Source organism: Condylostylus longicornis, unplaced genomic scaffold, assembly GCF_029603195.1.
Source record: "Condylostylus longicornis isolate FDR11 unplaced genomic scaffold, ASM2960319v2 ptg000080l, whole genome shotgun sequence".
Lineage (NCBI taxonomy): Eukaryota > Metazoa > Arthropoda > Insecta > Diptera > Dolichopodidae > Condylostylus > Condylostylus longicornis.
This window is the reverse complement of record NW_026578048.1, coordinates 5,092,622-5,114,109: the sequence shown is the minus strand read 5'-3', so window position 1 is coordinate 5,114,109 and position 21,488 is coordinate 5,092,622. Positions and strand designations below refer to the sequence as shown.

At 22.3% G+C, this 21,488-nt stretch overlaps 1 protein-coding gene across 1 annotated transcript; it reads right to left on the bottom strand.

Moving 5' to 3' along the window:
- Nucleotides 1-2,776: 2,776 nt before the first annotated feature.
- LOC129612975 (maternal protein pumilio) lies at nt 2,777-18,518 on the bottom strand. Its single transcript, XM_055526838.1, has 7 exons — nt 18,513-18,518; nt 15,568-15,939; nt 12,807-13,011; nt 9,016-9,087; nt 3,843-5,111; nt 3,608-3,776; nt 2,777-3,545 (listed from the first exon to the last, which is right to left on the bottom strand). The coding sequence occupies exons 1-7, from the start codon at nt 18,516-18,518 to the stop codon at nt 3,065-3,067; spliced, it is 2,574 nt and encodes an 857-aa protein (XP_055382813.1). The 3' UTR covers nt 2,777-3,064.
- Nucleotides 18,519-21,488: the final 2,970 nt, after the last annotated feature.

The window sequence follows — 21,488 nt, the reverse complement described above, 5'->3', positions numbered from 1 at the left end:
TTCTGTTCAATTACAAACAAAATTTTTTATGATTTCCTAAACTCTTATGATTAAGGATTTAAAAAAAGAATTTTGTAAATAAAAGAAATTTTAAGAATTTAAAGCGAACAAGTTTCATTTTTTCTACGAGTAAGATTTTATAAAAATTTTTTGGACCTTCTTTTATTCTTTGTTATAAAAACTTAGCAGTAAATCATTTGCACAACAAAGGATTAAGATTCAATAGGATAGTTTTACGCAAATTACTTTACAAAATTAAATCGTATCTGTTTTTTATGCTATGAAAATCCCTATTCTAGACAATTTTAATAATTTCTTATATAACTTAATGAACATAATATTTGTTTTGTAATCATATAAATGCAGTATCAATTATTTCATTTCTTATGGTAAATAGAAAAAAAAAATTAAAAACAATATTGGTTTTAACTACTTCATAAAAAAAAATTTAAATTTGCAAATTTAGTAAATTTAAAGTGAATTTGAATTTGTAAATCTAATTTCATTTGTTTTTAATTTTACATCATTATCAATTATAATAATTAAAATATATATATTTTTGAAAAGTAATTAATTATATTTTATTATACTATATTGTAATTTTTAATATGTAAGAGAATTATTTATAGGATATCTTTACAAGAATATTTATAATGTACGAACCATTGACACAAATAATAATAATTTAAAATAATATAATATAAAAAAATAAAACTTAGTTAAATTATATATTTTATTTAATATCTAATTGTTAATTATAGTCCTGCATAATTAAATTACATAATTTATATACAACAAGAAAATGTTATTTTATTTGTGAATTTTTTGTTTTTAATATGAATTATAATTTGAATTTTCCAATTATTTTAGTTAATGTATAAAAATAGAAAATTTCGATATAACTGTATATTTTAATGATTGTTCATATTAAATTGTGAACTCATTATATCTGATATTATTGTTTTTCCACAATGCCTTTTATGTATGCAGTAAAAAAGATTATTTAAAATAGTTATTGGCAATTGTGTATGATATTTTTGATAAATATGACAATCTTACATAATCACAGATTTTTTGTTAAAAATATAAATTTCGATAATATTCCTCTTGTACAAAAAATCTTATTAACACAAATAAATTTTTAACATTTCCTTATTTTCTGTTACATACTTTTTGTATTACATTCAAAATGGTATTTGACTTAATTTAATATTATATTTTTAATTATTTAGTCTCATTGATCTTCGGTTTTGATTGTACAAAAAAAAATAATAATAATAATAAAAGTAAAATAAAATAATGAAATCGCATTAAAATACTTAAATACCAAAATTTTGAGAAAAAAAAATACTTACATATGGAGACCTTAAATAAACTTAACTATAAGTAATTATTAAGATATTATTAAACTAAAAAAGTGTATTTTATTGAAAAATAATAAAAGTACAAAAGACTTTACGCAAATACCTCCTATTAAATTTAAAAATACCTTCTTATTGATTTTTCTTTTGCTTTCAGAGTAATGCCCGTTATTTATACTACATGTAATTTAACTTCACTATCTTGAATATTGTCGTGAAAACAATCTTTAATTTTGAAAAACCTTTTTTTTGTGGTCGAATAAATGAAGAAAAGTGATTTTTTACGAACTCACTTTCATTACAATAAGGACGATCACATTGAAATGTTTTATATTAATAGTATTCGCGCTATTTATTTGGAAAAATTTTACAAATTTTAACAATGTATTTTTATTGCTATTAATAAAAAATATTAATATGAAATTATTACAGAAACTAATAATTTTTCCATAATTATATTACTTAAATAGTGTAGAAATTATGTTAACATAAAAGTACACAATGAATAACAATCTGTTTAATGCATTACCATTTTTAATCAAACGAAGCTTTATGTAGTATTTAAATTCAATAATTAGGTATTTTACTTCATGTTTAAATTATAAGGTAATAAATTTTATGTGTATGTTGTACATATGTATAAGTAACAAACAAAATAAAATAAAATATATAATAGAAATAATAAAAAAAAACAAATGACAAGAGAACAAGATATTAAGTCTTAATATTTTTTCTGTTTTATCAACACAATTATTTAAATTTTTTTTGTTTTGTTTTAAAATAGAATAATAGTTAAAAAAGAATCACATGCATAATATATAGTACACATATATACTTCAATTATATTTTTTTAATACATGTAGTTGTATATTATATAAACATATTTTACAAAAATTAATGTTATAGTAAATAATAACCTAAAAACTAAAATTAAGATTAAAATTAAAAGAAAAAATAATATATGTATAGAATATAGAAAATTATATATATATATAAATATATATATATATATATATATGTATATATATATATATATATATATATATTTATACATATATGTACACACATTATGGTTGCTTAAATAAATAAATGAAAACATAATCTATAAAAAGCAGTCAATTCTTTTTGTTATAAATTTCTAAAACTATATGTATATAATATGTATTTTGTATCTGCCGAAGCATGTAAAATAAATAATTCACTATTTTTGTTATTTGTTAATTATAATTTCCGTTAATGTGATAGATCTTTTAATCATTTTATTACACTTTCAATTGTTGTTACAAAATTACATGTGTTTATACATATTACATATATATAAATATATATATATATATATATGTGTGTGTGTCAAACAAACTAATTTTTCTTTCATTAATTTTCTTTTCATAGTGGTTTATCTTAACTTTATATTGTGTTTTTGTTTTCTAAAGGAAGAAACCTAAAGGTTCAATTAATATGTGATTTTAACACAAGAATTTCAAAAATCTTATCAAATATGTTTAACATTCATTTTATATTATAATTATTTATTTTTTGTAATAAATATGTATATTAGAATTTTTTGTGTTAAACTTTCATTTTCATCATTTTTTTTTCCTTTCTTATATTTTACCAGAACTTTATTTATGTTTACATACAAAAATTTTAAGAAAAAAAGATTAAAAAAATTTTGTATTATAACTTTAACTTTCCTTTGAGATTTACAAAACACCATTGGTTGGAGGACCAATAGGACCTAAACCATTATTAGTTGAATTACTATTACCAGATGTTGTGACTCCATTAGTATTATTAGTTGCAGATATTGTTGAGGAAACTGTCGAAGACGCAGGACCGTTAGTATCCATGCTAGATGATGTTGATATAGTTGAGTTTACAACTGTAGTTGTTACAACAGATCCACCAGTTACTGAATTGCCTTGTGATCCAGTTAGCGATCCAGCATTCGCTACAGCAACCGCAGCTGCAGCAGCTGCCGCCGTACCTACAGGGTTTGCTGATTTCATAAAGAATTTTTCTAATTTTGCGTTTATGTGTTTTCCATAAGTATATTTTCGTAATGCAGCCATATGTGGTCGTATTTTATTCATTAGTTTTTTCAGTTGTGTTGGTTCCGAAACGTCAATCATTTTTTGAACAACATAATTTGCGTATTGATCTTTCATCATGACATGCAATGCGCTAAAAATTTTATAGAGTGTAAATTAAAAACCAAAGTTTTTTTTTGTTATAGTATAATTTACCTGTCGTTGAAAGTACAAATTTCATCAATTAGTTGGGTTCTTTCAGCTCTCGTTGCATGTGTGACACATTTTTCAACAACATTTGATGCAAATTTATGCTGTGATAATACCAAAACACGCCCGCGAACTCCAGCAATTAAAATAGATTTATCTTCTGGTTTGCCATGTTCTTAAATTAAATTTTACATATTAAAATTTATTGTTTTTAGTTTTTTGAGTTTCAAATAACACTTACCCAAGACATGTTGTATAACGTAATTTCCGTATTGATCCTGTATTAATTGTTCAGTGTGTTCATGTAATTCATCTAGAATCGGTTGAGTTTGCTCTGGTGTACAGTGTTCTAAAATACGTTGAATAACTCTGCAGCCATACGGATGAGTGCTTAATGAATAAATTTGTCCTTTAAAAGCATTAATAATAAATTGTAATGCGCTTGGTTCAACACATTCGATGCATTTTTGTACAACATGATTTCCATTTTGATCTTTGACACATTTCAAAACATGCCCATCTAGTTCTTGAACAATTTCTTTTTGTTGTTCGGCTGAAATGCTTTCTAGGGCCTTTTGTATAACACGACAGCCATACATTTGTAACGCCAATGGAAGAACATGTCCTTTAACTTGATTAGCTAATGTACTCTTTTGCTCGGGTGTACCAAATTCGAAAAATTTCTGAATAACATAATTGCCAAAAACATCTGTCATCAAACTATAGGCAGCTCCCAAAATTTCATTAAAAACCATTTGTTTTTCTGCTGTTGTTGCACGCTCCAATTTCTGCTGTATAAATCTTGAACCATGTTGGTCTTGCGAAAATTCCACGATGTGATTTGTCAACTCACGTAATTGCAAATTGGGATATCTTTGATTACGAAAATCTTCTAAAAGACGGGATCTTGAACGATCTGCAGCACCAGCTCCAGCTGCACCATTTATTCCTCCAGCTCCTGCTACTCCAGCACCAGCATTTGAGCTAGCAGTACCACACACGACGCCAGGTACTTGTCCAGTTGTTGGCAATATTCCAGGGCGTAAGGCAGCTGTTGCTGCTAAAGCTGCCATACTTGGATTAGTAGCAGCTGAAGCTGCAGATGAGAGAGATAAATGCTTTGAAAATAAAGAGCTACTTGAACCAAACATTGTGTTTGCGGTAGATAGAGCTGATAAATGGTTAACGCCACGATATTTTTGTGTTTCAGCACCTGGAGCACGATTTGTAATCATTTGAGTTGGTGGAGGCGTTAATGGTGCGCCGATTGGACTGGCTGAAGCGGTTGTTACAGCACCGAGAGTGCTGTAATTTCCAGGCCATTTCCGTGCGGCTGCTGCAACTGCTGCTGCAGCTGCTGCTGATGATGATACAGCTGAACTTCCACCCGTTGCAGCAGCTACAGCTGCAGCTGCATTATTACTGTAATCTATTGAAGGACTAAAGGCAGATGTATTACGATCAAATGAATCTCGACGTCCAGTTAATGATGATGTATTTAAAGCAAGACCTAAATAAAAGAAAAAGTTTCTCATTAGTTAAAGTAGCATATTGTATAATTTTCACTTTATGAAATACAAATTAAAAAAATAATACTAAATTTTCTTTTTATTTACATGTTTTCATAAAATAAGGAAAATAAAAAATTAAATAAAATTATTTACAAAAAAAAAATTATTTTGCAGATATTTTCATATTTTTTTAAGAAAAATTTAAAATTATATTTATGATATGACCAATCTATTTGAATACACATATCATTGTTTTGCACTCACATACCAGAAAAGTTTCCTAGACTATAATGATAAAAGTAAGGAGAAGGTATCATACTTTTTTCCTGTAATCTTACATATATTTTTTTGAAATATTATTTAAAAAATACTATAAAATTATAAAACAATAAAAAACAAAAAAGGTAAAGTAAAACTTAAAAAAAAATCAAAGTAAAGAAATACTTCTTATTTAAAGAAAAATTAAAGTGGAATACTTCTATAATTAAAACAGGTATTTAAAACTCTTTGCATATATTTCTGTTTAGTGTTGCCTTTTTGTACCTTTTTTTGTAATGAATTTTTAGGTAATGAACTTTAATCAAGTTCAACCAGGGATATTTCTGAAACTTATCTGAATAAAGAAAACTCTATTAGATCTTTATCAATAACTATATATATACATACACAGTAGCAATTATTATCATGATTGATCAAAAATTTATTTAGTCATATTTTTGATAAGGCTCCGTAATGAAGTTCCCTAGCTAGGAAACAGATCTCAGACTGAGATGATTCCAGAAACGAATTCCTGGATTTTTTCGGAAAACTTAAAATAACAAAAACAGAGTTTGAAAACAACGACCCCTTACAAAAAGTGCCCGAAAATTGAGGGTTATAGTTTTCAATGGAGTCAAAAACATTACTTTCAGTTTTTGGATTTTTTTTCTTCGTTTTTTTGTTGTTTTGTTTAGCTTTTATCATATGATGGGGTGGTATGTTTCAAGAATTAAGACGGAATGATGTATAGTTCCCTAGATATTAAAACTATTTTATATGGGCGAGTTCCTACATAAAAATTTTAATTTCTCTCCTAAAATTGTAATTTTGGTATACATGTATACAAATGTGTGCTACATGAACTTTACATGTACATTACAAACATGTGTGTACAAACAGAATAATATTATGGAAATTTTTTTTGAAATTTCATTATTAATGTTTGTATAAAAGCCCATTAAAGGTAGCACTGCTATAAGCAACTACATTTAAATTAAAACGTTTACACTGATAACAGTTCTAATTTGATTTTTAAGAGAAAAGGATAGCAATTTTTATTTTAACAAGAGCTGTTTTATTTTTTTTTTGGTATTGTGTTTTGAACTGCATATATGTATTTATTAATTTTTAAAACAAAATTAGAAAGCAACAAAATATTGACAACGTTCACGTGAGTTTAATTATCAAATAGAAAGAGAAACAATAGTTTTGTAGAATTTAATATTAACAACGTGTTAAAGTAATACTTGTTTTTTTTTATATAAGTTAAGTTTTTTCTCAATTTAGTCAAGCAGAATGTCTAATGTACGTAAGAAAATTTTAATTAAGCAATGACCAACTCGAAGTTTTTTTTATATTGGCAAATTTTAAATTTGTTAATTTTGCGTATTTTATTATTTAAAATTTATGAATTTAGATTCAGATTTTTTTAAAAAAGTCAACTTTCAAATGAGAAAATTCTTACCTTGTAGACTTTTTTTCTGCTTTTTCAATATTCGATATTAGTCATACTAACGATACGACCAAATTTTAAAAGACAGACCAATCAAAAGATTTTCTTTTTATGATATTTAATTAAATAGGTAATACGTAAGTATATATGTATGTACATTTAAATCATTTAATTATTAAATGAACTTAATATTCATAATCTATGTATGTACATACATGTTTATATATTTATATAAATATTTAATTTATAATTACTTGGGTATCAAATTTTATGAAATTAAAAAAAAAATACATACTTATTTTGTCTATTGTTGTCATAGTAGAATTGTGTGATTCATAAAAATTATTTTATGTTCCATTGAGTCAAAATAATTTTTATTTTTAATTTTAAATAAAACATATTATGCGTGTATGTATTTTCAAAAAATTAAATAAATAAAAAAAAATAAAAGTAATAATTTCTATTTTAATATTTTAGCAAATTCCAATATGAAGAAAAAATAGAAATTTTTATTTTATTGTTTTCTTAAATTTTAATATTGTTTAATATTATTATTGTTGAAATACTATATACATTATAATATTAGTATACATATGTGCATATATGTATCATGCACATATGTATGTATATGTTGTTATTTAAATTCTGTGAATATACTGTAATATATTAATTAAAACGATTACTTAAACAAACTTTATTTATAATTCTATTTCTTTTTTTAAATTGAATGTTGTAAATTGCTATAAGGTTTTTAGAAATTTTTTGTTTTAGAAACTAAATTTTTTATTTTACTCTCCTATCAAAACTTTATATATTGCAACAAAAGTATGTATACATAATGTACAAATGATGTAAGATAGAAATTTATGCCGAATATTTGACAAATCACATAACTCTATCTTTATCTGCATTGGCAAATTGCGAACATTTAAATTTTTACCACAAGAAATAAAAAAAATTGTTCATAGAAAATAGTATGTAAAATTTTTACAGATTCTAATGTATTCTAAGAATAAGCTCTATATGGTGGAATAGCACAAATTCCACTTTTGTTTTCTATTTTGATAAAAATATTCCGCATTCATTTATATAATTTCCAATAAGGTAGTAAAATTGATAAGACGACCGAAAAAAAACAACAAAGAAATAAACAAGCACGCATTAAGCACCAATAAATATCACTTCTAACGTGTATTATCGTAAAGCTTTTAGTCTTTTTTTTTGGCAGAATAGCCAAATTTCGGAATTCGGTGGGTCATATATTCCATATGGGAAATTTATTATAATCTAAATATTTTAGATATAATATTTTCTTTACTTTTCATAATAAAATTTATTATATTTTTAAAAGTATATAATTTAACGTTATATAATTATCAGAGAATTGTAAATTTCGTGTAGTCAAGTGTAAAACCAAAACTAAAACGAGGATGAAAAGAATAAGTGATATGAGAATAAAGTTAAGAAAATTAATTTTTTTTTTAGTAATAACTCTCTGAGGATTAATAAAAATGAAACAAGGAACTGTATTTTAATTATAACTTATTTACATACATACATACATATGTACATAATTTTATATAATGTTGTTAAGTACATAAAATGGATGTATGTATACATACAAAGAAAAACCTTATTTTGAATATATAAAGAATTTTTTCAAAAGTAATTTACTTGGTTATATATTATAAGCCGTAAAATTTTTAATAAAATATGAAATGAAAATATCTGCAAAACGTATAAAATATTGTTACACATTTGTTATTTATATTTTTAAATATTATTTAAATGATTAAAAAATAAAAACTTTTATTACTTTATTTGAAAATATTTTTACATTGTTCATATGTATATAATTATTCTTATTATTTACAATGAAAATTTGTAATAATTAAAATAAAATCAAACTACAATTAATAAATCTATAAATTATTTTTAATCAATATGTGTAATTCCATTAATTATGTTTTATGAGAATATATAAGTTTAGATATCAAATATTATTCATGAATTTTCTTTGATGAGAATTTGGATGTTCTCCGATTTTTTCCATAACGAAAACTAAGTTTGTGGACTAGTTTACAAATCAAATTTTCATCAAATTATAAAAAAAATCCATGAAATTCTTTTGATGCTGTAAACTTTGACTAAAAAAATCAAAAAATTTTTTTTAATAAAACATAAATATCTACCTGAAGGTTGTGCGGGGCTCCCCAAGGTACCAAGACCACTGCTAAAAGCTTGGGGTGCTAATAACCCGCCACCTGTGTAGAATAAACATTTGTATATATATGTATATATGTTTTAGAATATATTATTAAGCAAAACAATCAAAAATAAATTAAAAAATAAATTAGAATTTTTTTTTCTATTTATGTACATTAGTTTCCCTTAATAATCGTACTTATTAAAAGACATGCATATAAAAGAATGGGTTATTTACTTTATTTATTTAAAATTAAATAAGCATGCATTTAAAAAATTTATTAGTTAAATTATGTAATGTATAGACTATCGTTGTTCACATTATATGTATATGTACATATATAATTAAAATAAAGGAGAAAGTTAGATCATTTAAAATATCTTGCTGTAAATATAAAACAGAAACACAAAATATGAAAAACATGGATAATATGCAGAAGGATGTGCCGAAAGAACGTATCTTCGAAAAGGCGAAATCTCTTTTCTTCTCTAATCTTTCTAATTTGTGTTATTTTGAAATTTTAAATGTGTTAAATACTTTGTTTAATTTGAAACTTATTGAACAAATGTGAGACGCAAATATTAGAATTTCGAATTTTGATTTGATTTTGAAAATCAAAAGAGCTATTAAGAACACTTGTACTGAACATTGTATATAATTTAATCACATATTTCAAAAAGGGGCAAATTTTATGCTATACTATTAAATTTATATACTATACATTAAATTTAAAAGTATAAATAAATTCATTTTCCAATTATTTTACGTTCGATAATTTCTTTTATTTTATTACGAAGCCGTGTACTTCAAGTTTTATTAGATTTCGTACAAAAAAATTAACAAAATAGTTAACTTAAAGTTAAGAAAACATTGAATCATTCTTTCTTTAGTAAAAATGAAACGTACAATAAAAAAGGTCGGCATAAAGTCTAAAAAGCCTAAATAATTGAATTTGTTCCTCTATTTAGACTTTATTATCAAAAAAAAAAATTTAAAAATTAAAAAAAGAACAAAGAAAGAAATAAAAAATAAGGAAAAAGAATTTTGTTTAGTGATAAAATATTTCCGACACAATTTCATTCTTATCTTGAGTTTTTTTTTTTGTATTTGATTTTTAAATTAAATTAAAAATTGAAAAACCCAATCAGAAAAGATAAAAAAAGAACTTCGAAATGAAATCAATTACTTAATAGAGTTAAATTAAAGTGAAATTTTTATATATATTAATTTCCCTTAATATTTATACAAATTGTTGCAATTAGAAAAAGCCGTAGAAAAAGAATTAGAAAATACAATATGTAGTTTTATGAAGTAAAGTAATAGTTAAATAATTTGCATACACTTATTAAAAGGTTAATATTGGTTAACTTACTTAAACAGTTAATTAAATAGCTTTATTATTCGCAAAGCTAGTATTAATAAATATTGACTAATACAGACTAATCAAAATTCTTAGATGATATTTTATTTAAAAAAATGCAACTTATCGAATAATATACAATAATGAACATGCAAAAATAAGTTATGTGATAAGCCTATAATAAATTCTGACTTTAAGTATATTTCCGATATAATACTCGTATTACAGTTTAAATTAAAGAAGGTTATAAAATGATAAATTATAAAGCTTGTATTTGAATTATTAAATTTGTATTTAAATAATATTTTTCATTATATACACCTGTAAACATTTCAATTTTACATATAGGTACCTATTTGTATGTAGTATTTACATATTACTTTATTATTATTTACTTATAACGTAGACGTTATACAGAATGTTTAAATAATGTAAATTTTATATATTTCAATATTATTAATTATTATACTCTCAACATTATATTAAATGTAAATATCGATTCGTACTACTTCAATTTTTCATTTTTTTTCGTATAATTCAATCAATTAACAGAGGGTAATTGTAATTTAAATTCAATTACTCTTATCAAATTTATACTTATTGTCAGATGCAAAGAAAAAAATACAAATTTTATTTAACTTAATAAAAAAAGAAAAACATTTGAATAAATCCAAATAATTAGAGTTAATGCTATTCAAAAGAAAAACAAAAATACGATAAAGGAAGAACGCATAACATTAATAATAGCTGTTGAGTGCAATTGAAAAAAAAACGATACAATTTATATTTGTATTTAATTTTTTTGATATATAATATTTACTCATATTATTTGTGGTAATTTTTGCTTTTAATTTTTAAAATAAATTGAATATTTAATTGTATATTTTATGAAAATAAAATATATTTTCTTTATATAAGTTTTATAATGGAAATTAATTCAAAACAAATATTTTAACAAATATTTTTTATTATTTACACATATCAAATTATCGGTTAATATTGGACAGGTTAATTGCATTTAAATATAATTATGTTTGAAAAATTATTTACATTTTAATATTTTACAATAAGTTTTCTGAATATAAATTCAATTTTATTATAAAAATTTTTCTGAAAAATATTCCTATTATGCTTATTATGCTCTTAATCTAACATAATTTTGAATAGTGATTGCAATTATAAGCAGTACAATTTAGTTTTAATAATGGAATTTGATATTCTTAGGCTTGCAAAATTGTATAATTTAATTTAAAAATTACAAGAATTTGTTTATTTCAATGTTTGATTTTAAATATTTTAAAATTATTCCGTAATTTGGACTTCAAATCTGTAAATTTATAACAATATTTATATTAACTGACAAACATATTGAAAGATAGACCCCCAAAAGATTTTATTAAAATATGATTAACGAAATTTGAATATCAGGCAAAACGAGAATTGTTAAAATTTTTAAATATGGGTTATTTTTGCGAAATGAAAAAAAAAGCCAATTTACATAAAAATTTATTCGCATGGAACAATTAATAAGTTTTATGATCTGAATCGTAACACTTGACATACATATATACGAGTACAATGCTTGAACAAATTTTAATTTATTAGCATATGGTATAATTAATTGCATACATATGTTCAAATATACAGTTTATATGAAAATTATGCACATACACATGTAAGTACTTGTATAACATAACAAAAAAAATGTTTTGTACAGACATTGCTAAGATATTTAGCAATAAAATTGTTGGTAATACTAATAAATTTTGTTAAAAGTCTAAAAATTAAATTTAAAATTTAAAATATATGAACAAATTTCTGTAATTACTATTAATGTATGAAGCAGGATTATAATAATTAAGAAATAACATGATATGTATAACAACTACATATGTATATGAATAAGATAATAATGTGAAACTAAGAATTGCTTACAGAATGTCATGCATAATACTAACTGTATATTTCGTCATCTATATTATTTTAAGTATGTATTATATTATATAAATTTTGAAAGTTTCCTTATACTTGATAACACATCCTGTTTTACATTAGAAAATTAATAAAATTTATGAAATAAAAAAATTTATTTTCAAGAAATAAAACAAAAATACTATATTATTAATTAAACAAAATTATAATTGCAAATACAAGCTTATATACACATATAATAATATGAAAATTGTTATATATATATATATATATATAAATATTTTACATACATTTTAGATTAATAGTGTAAACAAAATTGAAAAAACCAAGAAAATAGATAAAATGAGTTAAAAATAGCATAGAATTAAATTAGAAATATAAGCAGTCAGAAAATAATTAAAAATTATTACCTTAATAAATTATTTGAAAAAAGAAAAAAACAGGTTACAATACAAAATGGGAAAAAAAAAGAAAACTGAACCTACCTCCAACACTTGAACCATTCTGTGTTGAATACATATTTTGTTGTGCCGTTTGTGGCTGTGGTGGATACATTTGAGGCGCTTGTGGCGGCGCTCTTGTTGCTCCCGGTGGAACCAAAACAGGTGCTGGACTAACTAATCTCATTGGTGTACCTGTTCTTGGTCCCATTACTAATGAACCACTTTGATCAAAATATGCTGGTATAACCTATACACATATTTTTACATATACACATATATTTATACATACATATTCATTTACATTATTACAAAAATGATCCATGATTTTTGTTGTTGATTTTTTTATTGTTGATTTTGTTGTATTTTTGTTATATTTAATGTTGTACATTTTTATACAATAGTAGAGTTTTTTAAATGTTTTTTTTTTAAAGATGATTATTGTTAATTTTTTGTGGTTGTTTGTTATTGTTGAAGTTATTGTCGTTTGAATATGTTTTTTTTATTTGTTTTTTAATTTTATTTTATTTTGATATTATAGCAATGGTTGTGATAGAAAGAGAAAAAAAGCAAAAGAAAAAAAAACAAAATAAATTATTTTTATACAAAATTTACAATTAAAATTTTTAAAATTATATAATCGTTATAAAATATAAAATATGTATAAGTATTTAAATATTTTTTATATAAATTTTTAATTAATTTTATATTTAAAATCTTGTTATAATATTTTCTTTTTACAAAAATTATTGAGCTCTCAAAAGTTTCAAACTTCAGTAAAAGTTAAAATAATCATAATTAAATAAAATTTAATTATTTTGTTCTGTTTCTTGTGTAATATTTTCGAAATGCAATGTCCTAGAATTTATGAAATATAGATAAAATTGCAAGCAAATTGAAATGCTTAATTTTTAGAGCATAACGTTTGAAAGTAATATAAATATTCCAAAGTCATGAATTTTAGTTTGATTAAAACATATGGAAAAATTTAAAAAATTTGTGAACAACAATTGCACGATTAGGTTTACAAACTTCAATTGAAAATATACTTTCAAAATAGAATTTATGCAATTAAGTTTATGATTACCATAAATAACCTTGTACAGTTATATATGTAGGTAAAATATAAACGTACATATACATATTTTCGTAAAAAAAATTTATTTAAAGTGTGAAACATTTTAAGAGCTTAATATTTTTTTTAATACCCAATACTGTTCCATTATATAATTATATGTACTCGTAAATAAAAATTTTATTTTATAATACATATATAACATATATATTTGTACATATATACATATATAGGAGATATATTATGAAAATATACATAATTTAATTCGAAATTAATTATGAAATGAATTCATATTATTGTTCGCGGAACCCCCTTCCCCCCCCCCCCCCCCCCCTCCACCTCTCTTCAATTCAAAAATATTGCTTTTAATTAAAAATTATTATGTAGTAACACTATACATGTATAGTAAATAAATGATTTTTGGAAAATTTTAATTGGTAACAAATATGTTATATTCTTATGTACGTTTTTTTCAATTTTGAAAATTTCATGGAAAATGTGCTGAACAACAATATATGCTATAGGTACGATAATTAATAAGAAGATAAATTGTATTTATTATTTAATTTAATAACATTATTCCAATGACGGATTAAATTATTTTTTAATTCAATTAATAACTTTTATTCTTATTAACAAAATGTTGAATAAACCGTAGTTTTTTGTTTCACATTTTATTTAATTTTAAATAAAAAAAAAACACCAGAATGTATTTTTTTTTGTTACTAATATTTTCTTTTTGTTGTTCAATACAAACTTTAATTTAATTTGGAGAATTTTATTTACAATAATATATTAAGTATTTAAACTGTTTCGTTTTAATCGAATTTTATTGTATTTTAAAATATTGTTTTAAATATCATCATCAATTACACTAAATATACTAAAAATAATTATTATATTTATTGTATATTCATTTAATTATTGCATAAATACTCCGAGAGTTTAAAGAAAGTTTAAAAAGAAAAGAAAATTTCATTTCACTTTGCCAAAATTGAAATGTATTGTTTTCAAAAACATTATTATTTTCAAATTTATAATTATAAAAGGTTATTAAGAGTAATTTTTTGCAGAATTCTTGATGAATGCTCATTCAATACTGTTATTAAATCTAAGTTTGACATAATTTCACAATATAATTGGCTAAAATTTGAAAATTTACAAATAATTCCGAAAAATTTTCTAAGAAATTCGTATACAATTTTTTTTCTTAACTTTTTAAAGGGGAGAATTTTAAACAAATTATTAATATTTCATAATTATTATGAAATTAAAATCGTTTTTAAATATTATTTTATTTAAAATTTAAAATCTGTAAATATTTACAAAAATATTTATTTTATTTATTTTTTTCATATTAAAATCGCAGACTATTTATATTGTTTTTTTTTTATATTTTTGAATTTTTAATTTACTCCTGTATATAAATTTATATATGTGTTATATATGTACGTAACGTATATATACATAATTTATATTGGGTTTTGATATTTTAATATTATTTTAATAATTAATTTTTAATATTTTAAAAATCAATAAATTCATATATGTACGTAAATTAAATATATAATAATTATTTGTGTATAAATATATATTTTATATATAAATATTAAATACTTGTATATAATTTACAACAAATACATATAATTTTCACTCTTAAGTATAATTATTTTGTTATATATATATATATATATATGTATATACAATAGGATAATATTGAAAAAAACTCACCTGAAATGATTGATTTTCAGCACCTTGTTGTGATGGTGTTAGAGGTCTACGTGGTTGTGAACCTTGTTGTGGTATTACACCAGGATAAACCATTGTATTACCCCATGGTGTTACTCCATAATATTGGGGCATTTGTGCTGTTATTAAACCCATATATGGGGCACCTTCTTGTCCTGGATTTATAACATATGGTCCAGCAGCTGCAGCAGCTTGTTGTGCTGCTGCATATGCAGCACCTTGTTGTGCTGCCAAAAATTGCTGCGATTGTAATTGTAATGCTTGTTGTGGTGGCATACCACCATTTGGTGCACCAGGTTGTCCTGCTGCATTTGTTGCTGTTGCAATACCAGGATTTTGTGAACGAAATAGTTGCTATAGTAATGTAAAAAAGTAAAGAAAAAAAAAACAGGTAAAAATATTAATATTTAATTATGAATTAATTTTAAATAAAATTTTTATGAACACAATATAATAAATATAATATTTAACGTATATACGTATGTATATATTATGATTTTTTTATGCAAATAATGTGAAAAATAAAGGAAATTATTTGTTCACTGACAAATGCAGTGTTTCTGTTTTTTTTTATAAAAAAATATATGTATGTTTAAATTTAAATGGATGTCATGATAAAGATAAAAATTGTATTATACATTATAAATTATATATACATATATTTATTCATATATACATGTAGGAAAAAATACTGATATGGTATGACTAAAATCGAACAACAAACAAATGGTGTGTATACTATCTGGACTCCTTTTAGGTAAATTACAATAAAAAATTTAAAGAACTTCATTTAAATTTGAAATTTAATACTCATAAATTCTGAATTTGTCAAAAGTTTTTTTTTTGATATTTTAAAATTTTTAATGTCGTTTTGTTGCTATTATAATAGATCTAATCAAAGCTTATCACACAGTAATTGGATTCTTTTAAGGAAAATATGTGATATAATAATTCCGAAATTTTATAAACATTTTGAAGGCTGCATAGAACCTTTAAAAATTCAAAAATTTTTATAAAATACAACAAAAAATCATCTGTTCTGTATTATGACAGCAATTATAAAAATATCTAGGCTGCTATTTTTATGAGAATAATTATTAGATATAGGTTGCTAAACCGTATATCTGTTTTAATTCATTTTCCTGTATTAGTAAATTATTGATCTAAGAAAAAAATATGTATATAGGTCATTAGAAATAATTGATAAAAAAATAGTTGAATATAGGATAGTTTTTTTTTTATAGTTATGTATTTTTAACCACAATTTTTTATGCTAACAATTTACCACATTCATGTCAATGCCTATTACTATTATTTAATCTTGTATTTAAACTTACATATTTATAATTTATATAACAATTTTAAGCCACACAAACATGTTATTTTGTATATAAGGATTGTATATAATTATACACACATATACACAAAAAATCCATACTTGAAAAGCTTGGATGGCGGCAGTATGAGAGAATCATTCAATTATTCGAATTCTCTTTTAAATGCCAAAAACATATAGAATTCAAAAAGAAAGGATATTGCAGCTGTATAATTTTTTTTTGTTTTTTAATTGCCTTTTGAAAATTTTTACTATTATATGAAAAAGAAAGGAAAAAAAAAGTCCATATAATCAAAAGAGGAAAAAGGAGAAAAAAAAGCGAACGGTAAAATCGCGCAAAAAAAAACTCATTTAATTATAAAATTTTCTTTAGGGGATTTTTTCAAATTTCCAAATGTGTTTTTTTTTTCTGTGGTTGGGAAAAATTCTTGGCGAACTTAAAAAAATTGAAATGAAAAAAAAAACAAAAAAGGAACCAAGAGAATTGTGAAAAAAATCATAAATTTTTCAATGATGGATAAAAAAGACCTGCCGTGAAAATAAAATAGAAAATTATTTTTCATTTTCTTTTTTTTATTTTTTTTTTATTATTATTACTTTGCTCTTGTTCATTCCCTTGAAATGTCACGAACAGAAATCGTGTCCTAAATATGGTCTTTTTTTTTTTTTAAAAAGAAAAAAAATGAAAATTTTCATTTCTCTTTTTTTTTTTCTTCAAATATTCCACAGAGATTTTAAAAAACATGAAAAATTAATAAGAAAATGAATAAAACAACAAAAAACAAAAAACAAAAAAAAAAATATTTTCATTTTTTGGAAATAATTTTTGAAAATTGTAAGATGTTTGTTATGAAAGAATTTTTATATATGTATGTACATACAAATATATATGTACAAAACGTGCGTAATATATTCCCTTCTGTAAACTCTTTAAGAGTTCATGAAAAATTTTGTTAGAAAATCTTTAAAAAAAAAGTCAAACATATTTTGGTATACAATATCAAATTTGTCTGGAAATATCTAACTATTTTATATAAAAATTAAGTGACTTGAATTCATAATTGCAGTATACGTATTATAATTTATTAATACATAATCCAGGGTATGAATTGTAATTACTGAATTCTAATTACTTGCATTTTATTCATATCAATGTTCTTTGCTCAGTAATGTGGTTTAGTTGCTTTAAATTTTTTATTTTAATTTATTTTTTTTTTTTTAATTTTATTTGTTCGATTTAAAATACGTCGGGAACGAACGTTTTATTTACAAGTGGTCAATTTATAGAACTGTTCTAACTAAGACAAAATTGTGTACGAAAATGTATTTATAAAATTTGTGGCACATAGTTTGCGAACTTTTTTGTATTAAAACAGAAATATGTGCATTTATACGTATGTACATTATATGATAAGATATAATTGATGAAATAGATTACACCTAACACAAAAATTCACATTGAATCAAATATTACATTATAATGAAGTACGGTTTTCAAATTCAGTTCGACTTAAATATAATTTTTGTTGAATTCTACTTGACCTCAAATTTTTGAATTAAATTTATAAATCGTAATGTATGATACTCTCACAGTCATGATTATAGGAATGTATGACTAAAAGTCCCGAGAAAAAGTATTTCAAATTTTTTTTTAATTATTTCTTTTTTTTTTAATTATTTAAAAAATAATCACAATAAATTTTATTACCGAATATCCTAAATTAATAAATCAGTAAATAAAGCAGTTTAGAAATAAAAAAAATTAATAGAAAAAAAAAAGAAAAATTTATAATTGAAAAGTAAAATGGAAAACGAAATAAGTGGAAATAAAATGGAGAATGAATAAGAGAAATTAAATGGTAAGTGGAAAACGACAAAGCGATCACAAAAATTTTTCCAATTAGTTTTCTCATTCAAATATGGAAATTTTTTTTTTATTATTAAATCATTATAGCCAGCGATCAACCGCAAAGACACAAAAAACAAAATAAGTGCGAAAAAATCTTCAACAAGTTTACAAGGACAAAAGGACTTTTTTGTCGTTTGTATATTGTTTTTGAAATTTGAAAAAAAATTTATATTTTGTTTTAATTATTTTTGAATTTAAATTAAAGAAATTGATAATTGAAAAGTATATATATAATAATTAATTTCAATATTTGTTCGTGAACTATAAAAAATAATTGAAAATAATTTCAAATATAATTTATAATATTTTTGTGATATAAAGAACATAAAATGGGGTACATAGTCTGCCCTAGATATGGCATAAGTTTAAACAAAGTTGGAAAACATTATTGAGGGACACATAGGTTTTTGTATATTGTGTGCGTTATCGTTCAAAAATAATTTTATGTCATGTTATCCAAATTTGATTTCTTATATGATAATAGGAGGGAAGAGACAAGCGAATTTGTTGTCAACGGAACAATAAAAAACTACTTGAATTTAATTGAAAGTAAAAATTTAGGTTGCAATTCAAAGACTGTGTACATAAAGAAAATTAAAAAAAAATTTTCTAAATTTTAAATATTATTTAAAAATTTTTTTGATAATCTTTTGTTTTTAGAGCTTAATATAATACAATTATAATTTGTATTGTGATTTAATGACGAAATTTTTCTAACGAAATTTAAAATTAAATATTTCAATAATTATTATTAAATTTCATTAAATTTATTTTCTGAACATTTAAAAAATTTAAATTCCCTTATTTTTTTGTTGATTATCACTTTAGGGCATGAACATTACTTTTTCTAATAATAATATGCTATATAGGTTCTATATATGGATTTTCTATATTTATACAAATAATGTGTTCTAAGAATTTTATATTTATATACAAAAGGTAATATTTATATTATTTAAATGTAATATAATGTATATAATTAAATTATATTTTTGTATTTATATTAAATTGAAATTTCTCTTACTGTTTTTCATTATAAAAAATATTTGTATTTCTTTTTAAATGTAAATGAACTCTATTGAATGTGTATATACAGCCGACTCAATTTCGAGGTACATACAATATATTATTTTCGTGTAACATATATTATAATATGTTTATAAAATTTGTTTTGAATTTAATATTATTAATATTAAAATACCGAAAAACTGTCACAAGTCGAAAAATATAAAAATTAAGTTTTGATCAAATTTTATTAAGAATTAGAAAACTGTTACACAATTATTAATTTTATTCATTTTATATTAAATTGAAATAAAAAATCATAAATTTTATTAAATTTTCAATTGTCTCGAAATTCAAAATTTTTAAATATAATAGCAATCTTCAATTACGACTTGTATAAAAAAAAATAATAATATTAACAATACAAGTAAGGACTTTTATTTTTCTTGAATTATTCAACCATTCAGATTTCCATTATACTTATTTACATATACATATTTACTCCTACCTTTTAAAGGAGGGTAACACTTCATTGTTACCATTCCTTATGCTTCTTCTTATTTTTCTTTAGAAATTACTTAAGGTACTAAGCAACCAGTTGAGTTCATTTCATTTCTTATCCCTCTTAATATATGTACAATTATACATTTTTTGATTGTTTATATTCCATAATAATAAAATTCTACGTAGCCTCAATATTAAATTTCTCCTCCCTTATAATTTTTATGCAAAAAAAAAACAAGTCTCTTATCCTCTTTACCTTTAACACAACAGCATCAATAAGACATACAAACATGTATACCAAAATTTATACAACTTGAATAGAAAATAGTATTATAAACCAGCAACAGATGTCAAGAATCATGACCTAAATTTACGCAACCGAAAGATTTTCAATTTTAATTTTTATTTTTTATTTTTTATACTGTTCACAATTTTTCTTAGAAAACAAAAAGGAAAGCATTTAAAAAAATAAAATTAAAAAAAAAATAGCAACAAAAAACATTTCCACTAGCTTGATTTTGATTTTCAATAGCTGAGCAAGTAAACAGCAAAATGAAATTGAAAAGAAAAGAAGAAAAAAGAATAAAAAACGATACCAATATATTGAAATGACGATTAAATGGAACAAAACGAAAATGTTGATGACGACAACGGCAACAACGCAGCAACACAAAACACATAATAACAACAAAAATGACTTTATTATATACATATACTTATAAACAACAATGATGACGACAATAATTTTTATTATATTAACTGCTATGGCAATGAGGTCGATCATTTTAAAATATTGTCATTGTAATTTATATTTTTTACTGTTTTCAGTTCAGTTTATTTCACAAATTTTAGGGGTTGAATAATAAAAATAAAAAGAAACTGAAGTGATATTTAAGTGTTATTTGAATTGTAAAATAGAAATACTTGTAAATAAAAGGTAATGAAAGACTCTGTTCCCTCCTATTATTTGTTTATTAAAATTAAACTATACAAAATATCAATAGTACGTATGTATGTAGATATGTATGTGCAATTAAAGTAACGAACTTATAAGGAATTTAAAAAAAAATATTGTATAAATTAAAATTTGAATTATTTTTGTATTAAATGTTTAAATTTTAAAAGAGTTTACTGAACCTCCTAACTTAA

Excerpts from the sequence above, each read along its gene's own strand:
- LOC129612975 (XM_055526838.1), bottom strand. Across the intron at positions 3,777-3,842 it reads CGTTATACAACATGTCTTGG|AACATGGCAAACCAGAAGAT; the intron begins GTAAGTGTTATT and ends ATTTAATTTAAG. Across the intron at positions 3,546-3,607 it reads ATTTGTACTTTCAACGACAG|CGCATTGCATGTCATGATGA; the intron begins GTAAATTATACT and ends TAAAATTTTTAG.